The sequence below is a fragment of the Plectropomus leopardus genome, chromosome 4, assembly GCF_008729295.1.
Source record: "Plectropomus leopardus isolate mb chromosome 4, YSFRI_Pleo_2.0, whole genome shotgun sequence".
In the NCBI taxonomy this organism is placed as follows: Eukaryota; Metazoa; Chordata; class Actinopteri; order Perciformes; family Serranidae; genus Plectropomus; species Plectropomus leopardus.
Window position 1 is genome coordinate 33,944,810 of NC_056466.1, and position 17,987 is coordinate 33,962,796.

The 17,987-nt window shown below is 39.0% G+C and overlaps 1 protein-coding gene across 1 annotated transcript in view; it reads right to left on the reverse strand.

Moving 5' to 3' along the window:
- Positions 1–678: 678 nt before the first annotated feature.
- The window catches only part of zcchc7 (zinc finger, CCHC domain containing 7), a 65,283-nt gene continuing 47,974 nt past the window's right edge, over positions 679–17,987 (reverse strand). Inside the window, exons 8-10 of the mRNA XM_042485013.1 lie at positions 5,310–5,405; positions 4,327–4,444; positions 679–3,487 (exon numbers count right to left, since the gene is read on the reverse strand). Of these exons, the coding sequence (XP_042340947.1) occupies positions 2,862–3,487; positions 4,327–4,444; positions 5,310–5,405 (840 nt within the window). The 3' untranslated portion in view covers positions 679–2,861. The remainder of the gene's footprint in view (positions 3,488–4,326; positions 4,445–5,309; positions 5,406–17,987) is intronic.

The window sequence follows — 17,987 nt, forward strand, 5'->3', positions numbered from 1 at the left end:
AGTTTTTGAATTCATGACTTTCACTTGTAATCTTTATCTTTACGTGAGTAAAATATAAAAGTAGCCTACTTCTTACACTACTGGTTGAATGAGATTTTAGGCAGTGGAGAGCCTGTATCAGAATAGGTCAACTTTTAGTTGCATTTTTTAGTTTTAATGCATGTTAAGCATTCTTAGTTTAACCTTATATTATGTTATTGGACTGCTCTGACCTGAGGAGGGACTGCAGATGCAAATTAGCTCTAATACTGTGTATCAGGTGATAACATTTATGTTTAAACTGTATGTGGTCCCAGACTCTCATCTTAGACATCACTCACCATGCAGTTGCTGCTCCACAGTGGGTGCCATACTGATTTTGGACTGTTTCCTGACATTACTTTGAGTTTTAAGAAGTGTGAAATTGTCAGTGTGCAAACTCCGCCTATGCTCTTGCTTGGTACAATTTCTTTCAGTTCACATATTTATGAAGACATTAATATTAACAGGAGGGCTCACTTGTGGGAACATCACCTCATCTTTTTTTCAAATTTCTAGTTTTAAATGAAAGCAGTGATTGATAATAACACCACAGAATCTTTATGGAGCACGCAAATGATACACTTACATACACTGAAATATGATCGATATCCCATCCATACAGGTATTTCATCTGGTCGACAAAAGAAGACAGTTAGGGACAGAAACCAAAAGATTTTAATGTATTTTCTACATAAATGACAACAGAAATGCAATGTGAGTTACAGAAATGCAATGTGAGTTATTATGGATGAGTTACTGAGTAAATTAACCAGTGTGAACAGCTCTTAGTAGAAGCAAACAACTGGTGCAACTGGTTTCTTTAAACTAAGAATTAATAAGTCAGACAAAGCAGATTCAAGTTGTGTTCATCCAAGTGACTTCAGGTAGAAAGTATTCATATCATCAAGGAACCGTCTCATACTCCTTCATGTGATTTTACCAAGGTTTCACAATGTCATAACCTTAAAAATGCACCACTGAATTTGAAATAGTGGATGATTAAAAATGAATACTGTCAGGGCTGCATGCCAGTGATGTATTTTATCCAAAAATATGGTGAGGCGACTTTCTGCAGACATGATTGAGGTATTCACAGTATGCTCATATATTTAGATGATTTACAAATGCATGTTTGTTGCAGTACTAAATGAAAAACGACTATATTCAAGATTATCTTTAAAAAATTCTCCCTCTGGGTCCAACTGCAACCTGCAGCGACTTTAAGGCTGTGTGTTCAGATCAGAGGCACTGTGAAATGATCTTAGTGTACTTCAAAGAAAGTCTTTTTTTCATTTAAATGTATTTACTTTTTTGTCTTTAATAACTACTGAACTGACTGTATGAACCCTAAACTGGGTTCTTAACTGTCCAAATATATTAGCAGTGACTCGGATGTGAAAATTATGCCGATGTTTGAATATGGGTATAATTTTCACAGCGGACATTTTTACATGTCATAACAGGAAAAACACAGTTGGTGGAACTATATTAATTAGAGGATAACCTTGCAGCATTCATGTTTGTCTTGAAACAATAATCAGGTGCCGATATAAACATTCAAGTAGGTTCTACTGGTTATAATCATCCATCCTGTTCATACTGGAAATTAAAAGATTATTTCCGTATGCATTCCAATGCAGGTGATGGGGGACATAATCCTTAATTTTCTTAAAAAAAAAAAAAGTAATAATAATAATAAAAATAAAAATAAACTAAACTAAAATAAAAATGTATCCAGAACTTTATCCAAAATTAAGTGGATAGAATTCAAAGCTACTGTTTTATTAGCACAAAATTCCCTCCTTTTGTTTCCCTGGCTGGTGTTTTCCTATTTAGCTACAGTATGGAAATTATGAGAAAAAGTATGTACTAAATTCAGAGTATCTTTCAAAGATATCCAGTTGATTTGTCTAACTCAGACAGCTGAAGCTCAACCGTAGTTTCAGATGAAAAAATTAATGTATGAACAGGAGGATTTATTACATAGAAAAACCTGTTCAAATGTTTACATGGACACTGCCTCGGTACTCCCATGGTGACCTTTGACCAGCAAGTCCAAAACAGTTCATTCCTGAGTCCAAGTGGACGTTTGTGCCAAACTTGAGGAAATTCAACTAAAGCCTTCTTCAAATGCTGTTTTCATCAGAATAAGACACACAAGGTCACAGTGATCTTAACTGTGACCACAAAATTCTTCTCAGTTTATACCTGAGTCTCGGAGACATTAGTGCCAAATTTGAAGAAATTTTCTAATTATGTTCTTGAGTATCGCATTCATTACATTGGGATGAACAATGTCACAGTGACCTTGACCTTTGACCACCAAATACTAATCAGTTTATCGCTGAGTCCAATTAAAGTGGATGTTTGTGCCAAATTTGAGGAAATTCCCTCAAGGGATTTTTAGAGGTACTGCATTAACAAGAATGGGATGGATGAACAGCCTAAAAACATAATGCCTCTAGCCTCATTGCCTCAGCCTGCAGCAGGTGTAGTGGCATAAAAAATGTGAATCCTTTAACAGCAGCTTAAGTGTCCCAGTAAGGCCTGGCAGTGTGACAGTGGGTCAGCATGCACATTACCAGGACCCTGAAACTAAAGCAGATAAATTAATCCATCATTTATATTCTTTACACCTGTGCTTCTCCTGCTGTGACACGTCAAAATGTCTTCCGTATAAAAGGCCTATGATCCCCATAAAGCAGCACTGGCAACTTACACAGAGTCAACAAAATGTCTGATTCATCCCTAAAAGTCATGAAAATGTACTACAGCATGTACTGGTCATGAAGATCGCAGCCGTGGCGGACCCTGCCACCCACATCTGATACAAACTGATGCTATCTTTTGCGTTTCCTCTGTTTGATGATAAACAGGTTCTCATCTGTTGCGTACATCTGTGCCGGAAGCTTTTTGTCAGCGTTCCTCTGGGCTCGACTTCTCCAGTTCCTCTTTCCTTTCTCTGTCTTTGTCGTTGACGCCTGCATCACTCCAGTTGCAGTCCATTGGAGATGGTCCGGTCTGATTTCCTTGGATCCGTCTGGTTGCCCTAATTGAATTTTATTCTTTTTCTTCCTTATGCTCTTCTTCTTCTTCTTCTTCTTCTCCATGTTCCCTCCTTTGCCTCCACCTCTAGGAAAGTCACCATCTTCATCGATAATTAGTTTAGTTTTTGGGAGAGGGTCTTTCGAGGTGGGCACTGGCCTTTTGGGTTTCCATAGTTTCACATTGCCAGTGCCTTCTTGTTTGTGCGTATTGTGTTTATCAATTTTGGGTGCTACAAAGCCATGGCTGTCATTAAAAAATATGTGGCTGGATTTGGGTTTGTGGTCGTTAGGACTTTGGTAAGATGTATGGTTGGTCTGGTGGTTCTTTTTGTGATGGCTGATTTTCTGTTTCTTCCTTGGAGGTCCTGGAGTCAGAGGGGTCTGAGGGCTGGTAGTAAAAAGGCCTTTTCTCCTAAGTTCTGCGGAAAATAGATACAAAAAAGGCTAAGTTTTCATTTCTGTTAACAAAAGCTATGACTAAATATGTTCACTTCACTTCTTACCTTTTTTTCATGACTAAGATAAGACTATGAAGAGACATATTAAACATGAAATGTGACTATATCAACATGCAATATTGCTGACTAGAAAAAACGAGACTGAAATGAAGAACAGGACGAGAAGGAAACAGGGTGCTATTCCATATCTGGATGAATTGCTTAAATTGATACCATTAGACCAAAAGACCAGACACTTTCTGCAAAGCTGCCTTCCTAATCATTCAGCCTGTGTTTTCTATCAGATAATGATGAAATCAAATCTTATGTGAAGTAAGTTTGACTAAAATGAAAAAAATGTTGGTTCAGTGCACATTGTATTTAGGTTTTGACTCATGTAGATTGACCGAAATGTTCAATATGATCTGATGACTAAAAAATACTAAAATATCAACAGATTTAATGGACTAAACCTAGACAAAAATAGATGCCAAGAATTATCGTCAACTTAAATCTGACCAAGAAAAAACAAGATGAGGGTGACTAAATATGTTAAAAAAGAACAGTTGACATGATACTAAGACTTTATTAAAACATGACTATGTTGTAATTAAATTGGAGGAACACTAGTATTTGTTTTGGCCGTGAGTTTGGTGAGGTAATGTGCAATTTTTTGGTTAAGACATGGTAACGTGAGGCAGCAGGGGGCTTTTGTCGCTGTCAGTTTGATGTGTCTGGGCCTTTAAAAACACAACAGCTTTTGATAGTAATAGAGGGCCACAGCTAAGAGATGTTTGTGAGAATTTCTGTGTGTGACTTACCTTCAACCTTCAGCCGTGTCCTGTATTCTCTGCGTTTGATGTCATCGGTGGTGTCATAGTGGTTGATGAACGGGGTGCTGGGATACGTCCCGTTAAACATCCTCTTCCATTTACATGCCTGATGAAGACACATAAAACATGGCATTGCGTACATGCCGAGACACATATGCAGTATGATTTTTCATGTGAAAACATGTAATGTTAGATACTTGACCAAAGTATCGTGGTAACATATTTCAAGACTTTAAGACCAATAAACAAATGTGAAATTTTTCCTCATCAAATTAACTGCAGTCTTTGGGTGCAGGCAGTTAGATATATAGAGATAAAGAGAGTCCTCACATAAAACAAGGCCGCCTCTGCAGTTAAAAAAAAAAGACACTAATACTTTTGAAATTGCTGCTACATGACCAGAGAAAACAGAGAAAAGGACACTACAAAATCTACAACTATCAGAATGCAGCACCACCGATAAATGCTTCTGCTGGTGGGTGCCATCACAAACTGACAGGTCCATGTGAAATAATAGCGGCTGACGATCTTGTATTACATTAAAACAGTAGGCTAAAATGTTTCTGAAAACACTTGAGGTCTTGCCTCCTGGGCAACTCAGTAATAAAATCTTGTTTTTTTTAAATTTGATCAGCACTACTTTATTTTCCTTGTTAGATCTCAAGGTTTTTTTGGCCTTCTTTTTCACTGTGCAGGAAGCAGTATGGTACCCAATTCCTGCTCGCTATTACAGCTAAACAGGCTGTTAAAATACAATTCTGAACATTTTAGGCAAGAAATAGGCAGTGCAGGAACATGTTCTTGATTTATATTTGATCAGCACTGCCTAGGGGAGAAGGAATATCTAGGCAATGGTTAGAGGAAAGTCTTCCACAGTTCATCTACAAATACTACCCACATTGTTTTGATGCAAAGCTAGTTGAAAATCAGCGAAGTATCCCTTTAAATAAAAATAAGACAGAGAGACTCACGTGGCCAAAGTGTTCTCTCCTAGCACAGTTGTAGCAGTAGGCAGGGCTCCGACCTCGGTCTTCTCCCCGCTGCTTCACAGGTGGACCCGTCTTAGCCTAAGCACAGCCAGATAAAATGAAAAGACTTTGTTACAAGGAAACCAAATAATTACCTCTCAGTGAAAAGAATGCTGTGGTTTAACGTTCCATTTGTCTCCCATTCTCCCTCCTCTCATTCCCATGCTCTCTATTGATTCGAGCGGCTGCGTATTGTACGCTGAATATGGGTGCTGATAGAAAGCAGTGATTACTGGGGCTATAGTTAGAGGTCTGTAATGACCCTGTATGATAAGTAACCGTGTATGTGTGTGTGTGTGTGTGTGTGTGTGTGTGTGTGTGTGTGTTGGACACAGGGTTCCGTCCCCTATGGGCCAGTGTTCTGAAAGCCTTCCATGCTCCAGCGCCTTCAGCAAATATACACTGATAAAGAGAGAGAGAGAGGAGACACTGGCACAGTGCATTTACTGCTAATGTCACACACACACACACACACACACACACTCACTCTCTCTCTCTCACTCTCACACACACACACACACACACACACTCATCTAAGGTGCCCCTCCTTCCTCTCTCAACCCTGATTCCACGATTACAAATGATTTGTGCCCCACGTCATTTCTTAAACATAGCTTAGCTAACCTCCCCTCCTTTTCTTCTCCTCTCCCGTGCTCCTGCTTCCCTCTCTCCTCCTCACACACCCCTCCGTCCCCACATCTACTCCTCACACTTGTTTTTTTCCCCCCCCCCCCCCTCTTTTCCGCTTGAGTAGTTTTGCAGCAGAAAGGATGAATGCTATTAGAGCGTCGCGTCATTATCAGGTCAGGCCGGCCGGGCCCATCTCCATCACAAAGGCCAGGAGATCACAGACCTCTTGCGAGCACACACACACAAACACACATGTGCACCCTAAGGAGATCACAGTCCCCGTCTCAAGCCCCCTCCCCACCACCACCAGCCCCGACCTCCACCCTCTTCCTGCCCCTCTTCCCATTCATCTTTCATGTAAATTGGCTGTAGGTCTCCCTCTGTTTCTCCCTCCCTGACCTTGGGCTTGTGTTATCTCCACACACTCTGATCCAGCACACAGACAGAAATGAATGAAAGCATGAGAGAGGGCGAGAAAGAAAAAAAAAGAGGAAGAAATAAAATCCCTTCCTATTCTCCCATCAACCTGTGATGGTTGTCTGAAAATCTGCTGTGAGTGTGCGTCTGCATGCGGGTGCTAGAGCAGTTGTCTGCCTCATACAATATTAATTAACTGGATGAAGCTTCATCCCTCTCTCATTCCCGCTCTCTGTTTTCAGCCGGCGCTTCCTATCGGGGACATCTAAATTGCTAACAGGGCCAGGGCCTGGGGGATCATATCAGTTAGGTGTCTTTCTCTCTCTTTCTCAGGGGTTTGGAGGAGAGTCCTAGAGAGTCTGGCTGTGTAGTGAAAGTCAATATGACACAGGAATATTTTTAGGTAGTTTTTAAAATACACTTTATATTTGTGGTTTAGCTTCGACTCACGCTTGACTAACATCAGTGATGTGCAATTCTTTGTAAAAGAACTGTGAATCCTTAAAAATTAGGGGTCGACTGATATTGGTTTTTCAGGGCTGAAACCGATTCAGATGATTGGTAGTTAATGAGACCGATTACAAATTTTTGGAACAGATAAAAAAAATAAAATACAGAAACTTTCTGTCAATATTTAGAATTCGGAAAGACTGGTATAATGTGTGTTGGGTGCAACATTCAACCACCGGGTCAAGAGTATGGAGGGAGCTTGGATGGAAGAATGCTGTACGATACTTCATAACCCCAAAGACAAAAGGGAGGTACGCCCCTGATAAGCATGTGTGCTGGAGGCTGTGTGGACAGGAGGGGGCGGACCACACACACATATTTTGGAAATGCCAAAAGTTAAGGGAGTACTGGGAAGGAGTATGGGGAGTATTAAAGGGGGTATTAGGCTATGAGGTGCTTCAGACTGGCCTGGTGTTATACCTGGGTATTTGACACAGGAATACACTCAGGGCCGGGACAGATACTTGATAGGTACTACCAAGGTACTCTTGGCAGCCAGCAAGAACACCATAACAAGGGCGTGGTGCAGAGCTGACGCACCTAAAAAGGAGCAATGGCTGGGTGTAGTAGAGGAAAGATATGCGATAGAAAGATTCACACACATATTGAGGGTCCAGGAGGGGAAATTTGAATCAAAGTGGGAAAAATGGGTAGAGTATAAAAGAAAAGTGAATGACACCACAGATTAGGAGGTCTAGTTTCAGATCAGGGCGATGCATCACAAAGTTGTAAGAGAGGACACCACCATGTCACTGGGTAGATTTCTTTTATAGTTAATGTTGTTGATATTATTATTATTGTGGTAGAAATTGTATGTTTATTGTTTATGTCTCTATCTAAATGTTGTTTTTTTTTAATAAAAATTTCAGTATTAAAAATAAAAAAAAATTTGAATTTGGAATTTAACAAACTCCAACACAAACTTTGTTTGAAAGCGTCAAGCAAATGTTTCATCAGAACTGAAACTTTCAACGTTACAGCAAGTCATATACAGCAAGTTCCCTGCAACGTTTTTAAAAATAAAGTTCAGTCAAAATTTAAATAAAAATGAATAAATAAAAATAGCTAGGTTTTACGATGTAAAAGTTCCTCGCATCCTGACACTTTTCCATTAATTAATTTCATCTGTGATCACTGAAATAAAATACAGATACACATAATCTGCAAAATGCCAAATATCACCACCAATAATCGGCGAGGCCGATAATCCTTTAACCCCTATTAAAAATCCACAGAAATTAGATTCTGGTTAAAATTAAAAAGGGAAACTGGCTCATGACTTATTTTACTGCACATTTACAGTACTTGATTTTATAAGTCATTCCCCACAGGTTGACTGCAGTTGCAGGACTGGAACTCGAGTCAGATGTGAGTCACAAATTTGATGACCTCAGATGACAAATTTTAAAGTGACTTGCTGAGATACTTGTTGAGATACTTAGACTTTAACACCAATGACTTACAACTTTCCTTGGACTTGAGCCTTTTGACCTGAAAATACTTGACATGTTTCGTCGAGCCCAAAGATTAAACAGAATGTTATTTCAGAAGTGTGTGTGAAACAATGAATTTCTCTTCATTTAAGAGAAAGAGAGTCAACTGACATCAGCACCATTAATTTCCCACCAAGTCAACAGTAATTCCCAAGATGTACTTTGTCCGAACCAATCTGACAGCATCCAATCAGGAGAAAACCAAGAACTAACATTAGGACACATCACTGAGCACCAGTTAGACACAATGTCACCACAAATCATTTTGTTAGCATACAAAACTACATGTGGTCAACATGAAAAACAAAAATAAGTATACTAAACGTGTGAGTTGAAAATAACAGAAGGAGATGCAACAACTTCCAATTTTGTTCAACATTTGAATTTTGCACAAAGAACAGTAAGTTGAGGCTAATATCAACATGGTTAGCCAGGTAAGGCTTAGCTGACATTCGCTTGACAGCTAAGTAAAAAAAAAAGTTTAACACTTCCATACAAATTTTAAAAAGCATTCGTGGTTTTTGTTAATTAATACATTATTACTCAGTTGAGAGAATAGCGTTACGTTTGGTGAGGAGCGCATCATGACTTGTTGAGGACTAGAAACTAAAGTTATGACTTGGGACTTTTCAGTCTTGATTCAGGACTTGAGTGCAAAGACTTGAGACTTAGTTGTGACTTGCACAACAATGGCTCAGTCCCACCTCTGTTGCTCACACCATTAAAGAGCTTTGACATGTAACAAGTCACGTCATAATGACCTGCTGACTGGTTGAGCTGTCAGGTGACTGACAGAGAGAAATCTTGTGGTAAAAAAATTACCTCTACACAGCCAGCAAAGCATATGTTGGATTGTGGATTTTAGAGTTTCAGAAATTGTTGGCCATGGTGTGTACTGCAGATCTGAGCATAGTTTAGAAAATCATGATACCTGTGCCAATACCAGGACTGCTGAAGTGATACAGATACCAATAGAGCACTTCATTTGATACCCATCATATAAATGGAAAGGTGTGTAGTACAGCTAAACTTTTGAATGTATGCTGCGCTGGACTTCACCACACCGCACACTGTACAGGTTATTGGAGCTGCTGCTGTGGGAGTATGAGCGCTGCGTCGGAAACAGTTGTAAGAGTCTGCGAAGCTGCACACACAAAGTGACAGGGCTACCTGTTAGCATCACACAGCTAACCTTACCTAACAGTTACTGAGGGGTTTAAGACAGAGTCGAGTCATTTTGGTATCAATGTTTGTTGGGATCCTTTCACAGCTCGATGTAGGGTGTTAACTACTGTTGCTTTGTTAGCTCATGCTAATGGGGGTTTCAGATGAACGAGAGACCCTGTTAACCAGCGACTTTCAGCTAAATGCTTCTGCAGCTGTCAAAGTGATGAGAGCTGTCGAAAATATGAGGAGAACATGTAGCTGTCCTCGCAAATGTCGCTTTGTTTGTTTTCTCAATTAAATGTGAAAACAAACTGAGCAAATGTCGGGAGGGGGGCGGCTCAAGAGATGGCAGCAGCGACTTTTCCGGTCTGGCAGAGAGTCAGGATGGTTCCAGGATCAGACCCCTGACGCAAAACAGATCGAATGCAGGTATTGTTTGAGTGGAGACATTTCAATATCACCTGGTACTGGGTTATTTCCGTCAATGCCTTAAATTTATCAAATAGGGCTGCCCCTTCAACATTGGCAATACAAAAAAGTCGAGCAGTGTCAATGTGCTGTGCAGTGTACTTGTGGGGATACTTTGGTCTCTAGATTTTGCTGCAGAGTGAGTGCTCTTAACTTTCACACTACTCTTTTGTATAAGCTGCTATGGACATGCAAGCAGCAGCAAAAAGGAGGTGAAAGGAGAAAGCTTCTGCTAATAACTGGCAGCTTACAGAAACTTAATACGAGGCAGTCTCTGGCTTTTGTTTGATATCTAGTGTCAGCGTTGTTAGCGCTGTTAGCTTGTTTACTATCTGACATAAATGCCGCTGTTACATTGAAAATCCAAAGAACCCGTCCAAACTTTAAAACTTTGTAAAGAAAAAAAAAACAAATCATTGAATATTTGTATTGAACAGCCTGATTTGACTGGACTGGCATTTTTTATTTATTTCCTTTAATTTGTTTTTTCATTGCCTTTACTATTTCTGTTTTGGTTGTTTCTGGTCTATTTCTATATATTATTTTATACTGACGTTTAACACCCTGCATCTTGCAATATTTGTCCTCTGGTTTTAATTTTATCCTAACTCTACCCTAGTTTTAATCACATTTGTGTTCTATAGGACTGTTTGGCTTTCCGTTGTTGTGTCACTGTCTATATATCAAATTTTTGTTATGTAAACACTATTTTAAAGGTGCTATACATAAATAAAGATATTATTATTATGAGTCAGGTGCAGCCCTAGCATCATGTACCAATACACAACTCTAACACAGTATATTTTTTCTGTGCTATGTGTATTTTATGACAGAAATCGTATCTAATGTCTTACAAATTACCACTTCAATCTACAAGTTTCCTGCTTTTCCAAAAGGTGCTAACCTCTCCATTCATAAATTTCCTTGACAGACTATTTCCAGCATGGAAGGCTGCATTAAAAACATCTCTTTGTGTTTAAAATAATGTCCTCTGAATGCAGAGAAAGCAGCAGAGATCTGAGTGTGAGCCACTTCCTGCTGATATGACATGAAGAGCTTGTGGAGCTGCTCAAAGACACTCTGCCAGTCAGACAAAAAGGGGACTGAAGTTGGAAGAGGACTGACTGTTTTAGGATGCGTGTGTATGGGCGGGTGTTTGAGAAGGTCCTAAGGGCTTCGGTACGTGGACACAGACAACCAGCCATCCGTGGCCTCTCATGCATGCACACACAGACACATGAACGCACTCTCTCTGTCAAACACACACACACACACACACACACACACACAACTGTGTTTTCCCACAGTTGTCCTGACACATACACAGTGTCTCTCTAAGCCCCGCTCTCCTTTGCTCCTTGCCTTAGCTTCTGGTGGCAAAGCTGTGATAATCCTTTGGCCAACACAAAGCTCAGACTGTTACAGACTACAATCTGAAGGAACACACACACACACACACACACACACACACACACACACACAGAGTTATCAAACACAATCCGAGAAGCAAACACGCTTATGTGTGTGTGTGTGTGTGTGTGTGTGTGTGTGTGTGCGCGCAAGAGAAAAGGGGGTGGGACCTGAATAGTAACGGGTGGTGGTGATGGTGGCGGTGGGAAGCATGGGGGCCAGGGCCAGCGGCGCTGTTTTGCATATGTTATTGCAGCAATGGGGAGAGGTTTGCATATGTTACTGGACCCACAGGGGACCCACTCTGCATGCTTTATCATAGAAAACAGCCTCGCAACACAACACAAGACTACTGGGCTCATACCAAAACAAACAGATCCTTATGGTGCGTGTGTGTGCAACATGCCAGTATGTACATATTAGGTTAACACGGAGGGTTAATTAGAAAGTTGTGAAATAGCTTTAAGGAGGTCTTTTCAAAAAATCAAATACAAAACCACAAAATGATGTATTCTTCATTCAGAAATTTTCCGAAATGTCAGAAGAATTATAGTGTTAACTCTCACTTGTGAACAGAAACGGAAAATTGAATCGTTCTTAGGAGACCTTTTAAGGTGGAGGTGTGCATGTGTGCAGTTCGGGGGGTTGTGGAGGTGGGAGTAGGGGGGGGAGGGGGGGGGGGGGGGTGCTCCCCCAAATAACCAGATGTGATTCCTGCCCCCTTTGTGTCTGCCAGTCCACAAAGACTCAGACCGAAGCCCTAACCCCGCACCCTGCGAGGACTCGCACTCACACACTGTGGAATTCCCAGAGGCTCTTCCTATCTCGTCCCGTCACTCAGTCTACCAGTCTGAAGACAATCAGCGGGAGTCCTGATTTTCTCTTTAGAGAGCGAAAATGCTCCTGGAATGTAATGATAATGTGATGCAGGGGTTGAACAGCAGTGGGTTGCAACCTCTGGAGGTAAAACCCCACTTTTGGGGCAGCGACTGGAGGTAATCTGGTCACACCGTGGAAGGCGGAACAGAGGATACAAGCTAATCTATTCAAATCTAAGTCGAACTTACTCAATTTCTATTCTTAGCAGGCTCCTCTCTATTGTTGAGAGTGTGTGGCCAAGTGTTTTTGGAAATATGTTGTCTACTTTGTTCCCAGCAATTAGACAGAGACCACATGTATGTATGTACATGAGAGACAAGGATTTAAATATACTATATACAGATGGACTCTGGCTGGTCAGGATGTTAAATCCTAATTTTACCTCTAAGCCAACAAAATCACACAAAAAACACACACTTCCAGACACACACACACACACACACACACACACACACCAAAATCGACACCATCCAGCTAAGCGTAAGGGCACAAAGACCTGCAAAGCCTGCAAGACCTCTGATAACATGAACCTGTGTGTGTGTGTGTGTGTGTGTGTGTGTGAGAGAGAGAGAGAGAGAGAGAGAGAGAGAGAGAGAGAGAGAGAGAGAGCATGTGTGTGCATTTGTGTGTACATTCCTATGCTTTTGCATGTACATTCAGTAGTGTATGTGAAGACACCTAGACACCTGTACAAAACTCCCCAAATTAAGTGTCCCCGTCTTCCTAAGCAAACTCAAACAGGACAGACTGCAGGGGAAATCTGTGGACCATTTCATGTCTCTATTTTTATTGCCTCTTTGTTGGATTGTTTCATTTATTTATGCAATGAATTATTAAAGGGCTGAAAGTAATGATTACTTTCATCATTGGTGAATTTATTAGTCAAAGAAATAACCTGCAGATTAATCATTTGGTTAGAAAACTGTCAAAAAATATTTATCACGGTTTCAAAGAGTGCTGGAAAACATCTTAAAAATGTTTGTTTCAAAAACAAGATATTCAGTCATAACGATACAAAACTTTTTCAAATTCCCTTTTATTGTTACTTTACCGTCTATGGGCCTCCTTATGAGCTGGTGTTTGTCCTCTATTTACATCTAATTCTGTTATTAATTTATTGCTCTCACTGTCTGCCCAGAGGCTATGGGCGGAAAAAAGCAATTTTGCTAAAACCTGGTACAATGCATCTCTCCTTGTTTTTTTAAAAATATGTTAATGTTTTATTGTGCATTGTTCCTGTCTAAATAAAATTACATTACATTACATCACATAAAATGGTGGCGAGTGGAACAACCAAAGTAACTATAGAAATTGTGTTACTTGGCTCTGAAGAAAACGAAAAGTGATCCAGCTGTCTTTGCAACGGTGGAACCATCAATAGTAGCACTCGGAATCCTAGGCGGGGTGGTTGAAAATTACTACTACTACTATCACTACTACTACTACTACTACTACTACTACTAATAATAATAATAATAATAATAATAATGATGATAAAAGACAGCAATACAACAACGGAAAACTAAACAGCCCTACTGAACTCAAGTAAGACGAAGCTAAGGTAGAGTTAGGATCAAATTAAAAACCAGAGGACAAATAATGAAAGATGCACAACATAGAAATGTCAGTATAAAATAATAGAAAGAAATAGACCAAAAACAACAACAACAGATGCATTAAATACTTATGGAGAAGGGGAGTGATTAAATACGTTTTTTTTGTTTTTTGTTTTTTTTTACCTCTTCTCACTCCCTTTCGAATATATCTAAACCATGTCATTATGCATCTGACCATTTCTTTTGCTTCATGTTTTTAATTTTCTGGAATTATAACTTCTTTTGCCAGTCTGTTTTTGTATAATAATTTCTCTATTTCCTTTTTTACATGTTTGAAATAAATCAAATATAATCAAATCAAATCAATAGAAGCACATATAAAAGGAAATAAAATAAAATAAAATAAAAATAAATTAAAAAGGTAAAAGAAATAAAGTTGTCTGTTTCCACATTGAACAATGAATCGAGGGGACTGAGAGTACAAAGATACAGAGAAAACGATAAGTGTATGTATACCAATTCACTGTCTTGTGCCATAGTTTGCACACACTTCTCCTTGATGAACTACACCACCCAAACTTAAACCTGCAGGACGTCATTTGACCTGATGGGCGCTCGTTTTTAATGGAATTAGACTGAAAACATACAAAAGCCATTTCTTTTACAAATGTCCCCTGACCTGCCTCCTGTGCCATCAGTGTCTCAGTCTGAGGGAGAATAAAGAGTCGAGAGCCTTTTGACATGGCAGAGGTGAGAAGACTGGAGAGTCTGTGCTGTACAATGATGAGACAGCAAAAACAGCTCAATGAATAGATGTGGATTTAAAGGATTTTTTTTTTTTTTTTTACAAAGCACTGTTTGAATTGAGCCCATTCTTGTATGAGGAGTGAAGAAAAAAAAAGAGGTCAGGCAGACAGAGGAAAGGACAGAACAGGGAACGGAATAAAGGTCAAAACTTAAACCTGTGATTTCAAGTTCAGCAGAAAGACAGAGTTCAACTAATGCTCATTACTATTTGAATTAAGGTTCATTTGTGAGCTTTAACTATTATGTGGGGTTTTGTCCAGAATGGGCGGGGATGTTAATAGACTTTTACTCATAAGTGTGGGTCTGAACACGGACAAATCAGTCACGACAGGCCGCATTAATGGCAAAAGTTAACATGAAAGTTTTGAATCAGTCCCACAGATTTTTGTATTTCTCTCTCTTTTATGAATATGTGCAGTATATTGTGACTACAAAGTTACATCTTCATCTCAGGTTCCCTGTCAGCGCTTCATGGATTGTTATTTTTCTGTTGTTACTATTTATATATATATATATATATATATATGTTTTTGAGAGCTTGTCAACTATTTTGATCTTTGTTCTTTTTTCAGCAGCAGTCTTGTTTTTTGTTATTTAGCCTAGTTGCCAGAAGAAAAAGTCGGCACTGTACATTTCTGTAAACCACTATATGCACATTTGCATATGTTTCAAATCTAAAGTGATGCAAATAAGGATGGTGGTAATTGCCTGCAAAGCTGCAAAACACTGTTCAAGACAAACAAACAACAAAACTAATCAGTCATTGCTGTGTTTCCAGCAGCTTTTTAGCCAAAAAACGTGGGTGACTTTTAGCGAACTTTTGGTGGGTTTCCAAGTGTCATGAAAAGCGGTTGTTTTTCAGCATATCATTGCTTTGACATTGCCTGGCAGCTTTTTTTGGTAGAAGCCATGGGGGTATTTTAGTGACCTGTCACTGGTTTTCCAGGGATAGCTCACCCAGAATAAAAATTTAGTCATTACCTGCTCACCCTCATGCAGATAGAAAGTCAGGTGAAGTTTTATAGTCCACAAAACACTGCCGGAGTTTCATGGAAGAAAGGTGTTGCAGTCATCTACCTAACAATTAAAGCAAATGCTGACTAGGATTAATATGTTAAAAAAAAACATAATAAAAACACAAAATCTCTCTATACTGTTCATCTAAAGTAATCCAAGTGTCCTGAAACCCTGACGTGCCAAGTTGTTTTGAAAAAGGTCACTGGCACCATGTTTTTGGCCTTGTTTTATTAAGGCTTCAGGACACTTTGATTACTTTAGACGAGTGGTATGGAGACAATTTGTGGTTTTATTTTATTTTATTTTGTTTGATGGACTATAAAAGTTCACCTGGCTTTCCATCTGCATTTGGGTGAGTAGATAATGACTGAATTTTAATTGGGGGGGAACTATCCCTTTAAGTAAAAAAAAAAAACAAACAAAAAAAAAAAACCCAACCTTTTTCTAACTGTAACCAAGTGGTTAAAACACCTCAACCATAACAGTGTAGAAATGTTTCAATGTATCTTCTACATAACATGCTAATGTAGCTAATGTATCTGTGGTATAAAGTAATATGGGCTCATACCAAAACAAAACAGAAACATTTCTTTTCTGGCGATCAGGGTTGTATTTTTAGCATGACTGAATAGCTATTTCACTTTTAATTTTACTGCTTTCTCATGTCCAATTCTCCTTTTATTCTGCATGGGCTGTTTTTGACATATAGACCATTTGTTGTCTATATGTTGTCATGTCCATGTAGGAAGAGAGAATTTGAGGGAATAAGACAACAGTGTGGAAGTATTTTTGTCTTTTCAAGCAAATCATTAACTCAAAACACTAGGGAAGGAATTTAAGAATGTGCCTCAGTTGACTGATTTATTCAAATAGAACATCACTTCATGTCCACAATAACCTGTCAATTGAATCTTGTCACTTTCTAAGTGACACTACTGCTGTTATTTGGAAAAGGGACTGAGGAAGGAAGGAATGAAAAATCTTTAAATCAACACAAAACCAAGAACTTGAGTATGAGACTACAGCAGCTAAAAAACATACAGGCATCCAACAGATGTATAGTTACCATGTATGTGCGTAAAGACTTCTGAATGAGAACTTCCTCTCCTGCAGTTCTCTGTTTGGCCACTGAATGGCGCTCTAACACAGCATGCTGCAAAGCTCCTTCAACACCCTCACCTGTGGCCGATCTCAATTGCTCAAGTGAATTCGGTTGAGGTTGGAAAAGAAAAACTCCGTCAGAATTACCAACATGTATTTAACACAATAAAAGTTGTGAACACCTCCTTCTAAGTGTGTAGAGAGAAAACATTTTTGAAATCTTTCCAACCACGGACCACACTTTGTGCCACCGAGAGACCTGACCAGGTCGCTGGGTTGGACAAGCATTTTCAACTGCAGCTCAAAACACTAGTAGACAGCTAAAAAACATAAAGTTATACTTATTTAATTTGACACCAGAAATGCACATAAAGCTATTTTGTTGCTGCTCTGCAATTACATGTCAGTGAGTCAAACAATGAACCTGGAACACAATGTCCGCGACACATTTACTGAGATAGTCTCTGCAAAGAATTAACCATTAAATTCAACACGACTGATATCATGTCTGTGAATACACAATCATTTGCTGTTAACTGATATGTAGTTCCTTACGTGAAACATTTTGCCATATTGCAATAATTACTAATTACTTTGCTTACTCTTTGCAAAAATAAATCCCAATGACATGTTCCCATGTCATTAGTGAGATAGAACAACCAATTTTTAACACTAATGTGCAGAAAAGATGACTAAAATACACGATTTTCACATATAAAACACAAATTCACCATTAAAATTGGTCAATCATGTGTTTTATGTGTAAAAATCATCAACACACCAAGTATTTCAATTGCCTCTCTGTGAATTGCTATCTGAAAAATATAAACAGTGAGGTACAGACACCAAGCTCTGATACATATTTTTTAAATTGGTAAAGTATTTACACAACTGGCCAATAGACAATTTGTATTAACAAACACATAGAAACATACTTTAACTACATATCACTTAAATTACCCTTAATGGCCAGAGGGAAACACATTTTGAAACAAAGTTTTGATATTTCAGGAAAGAATTACCAAAATAAATCATCTTGAATGTAACCACAGTATGTCCTTCAACCACGTTCTACATCTGTCTCTTTAAAATAATAAAAAATAAATAAAATAAATGTAACATCAGACATGTGGAGTTTGCTGATGTGCTCAAGCTTTTTGACCTAT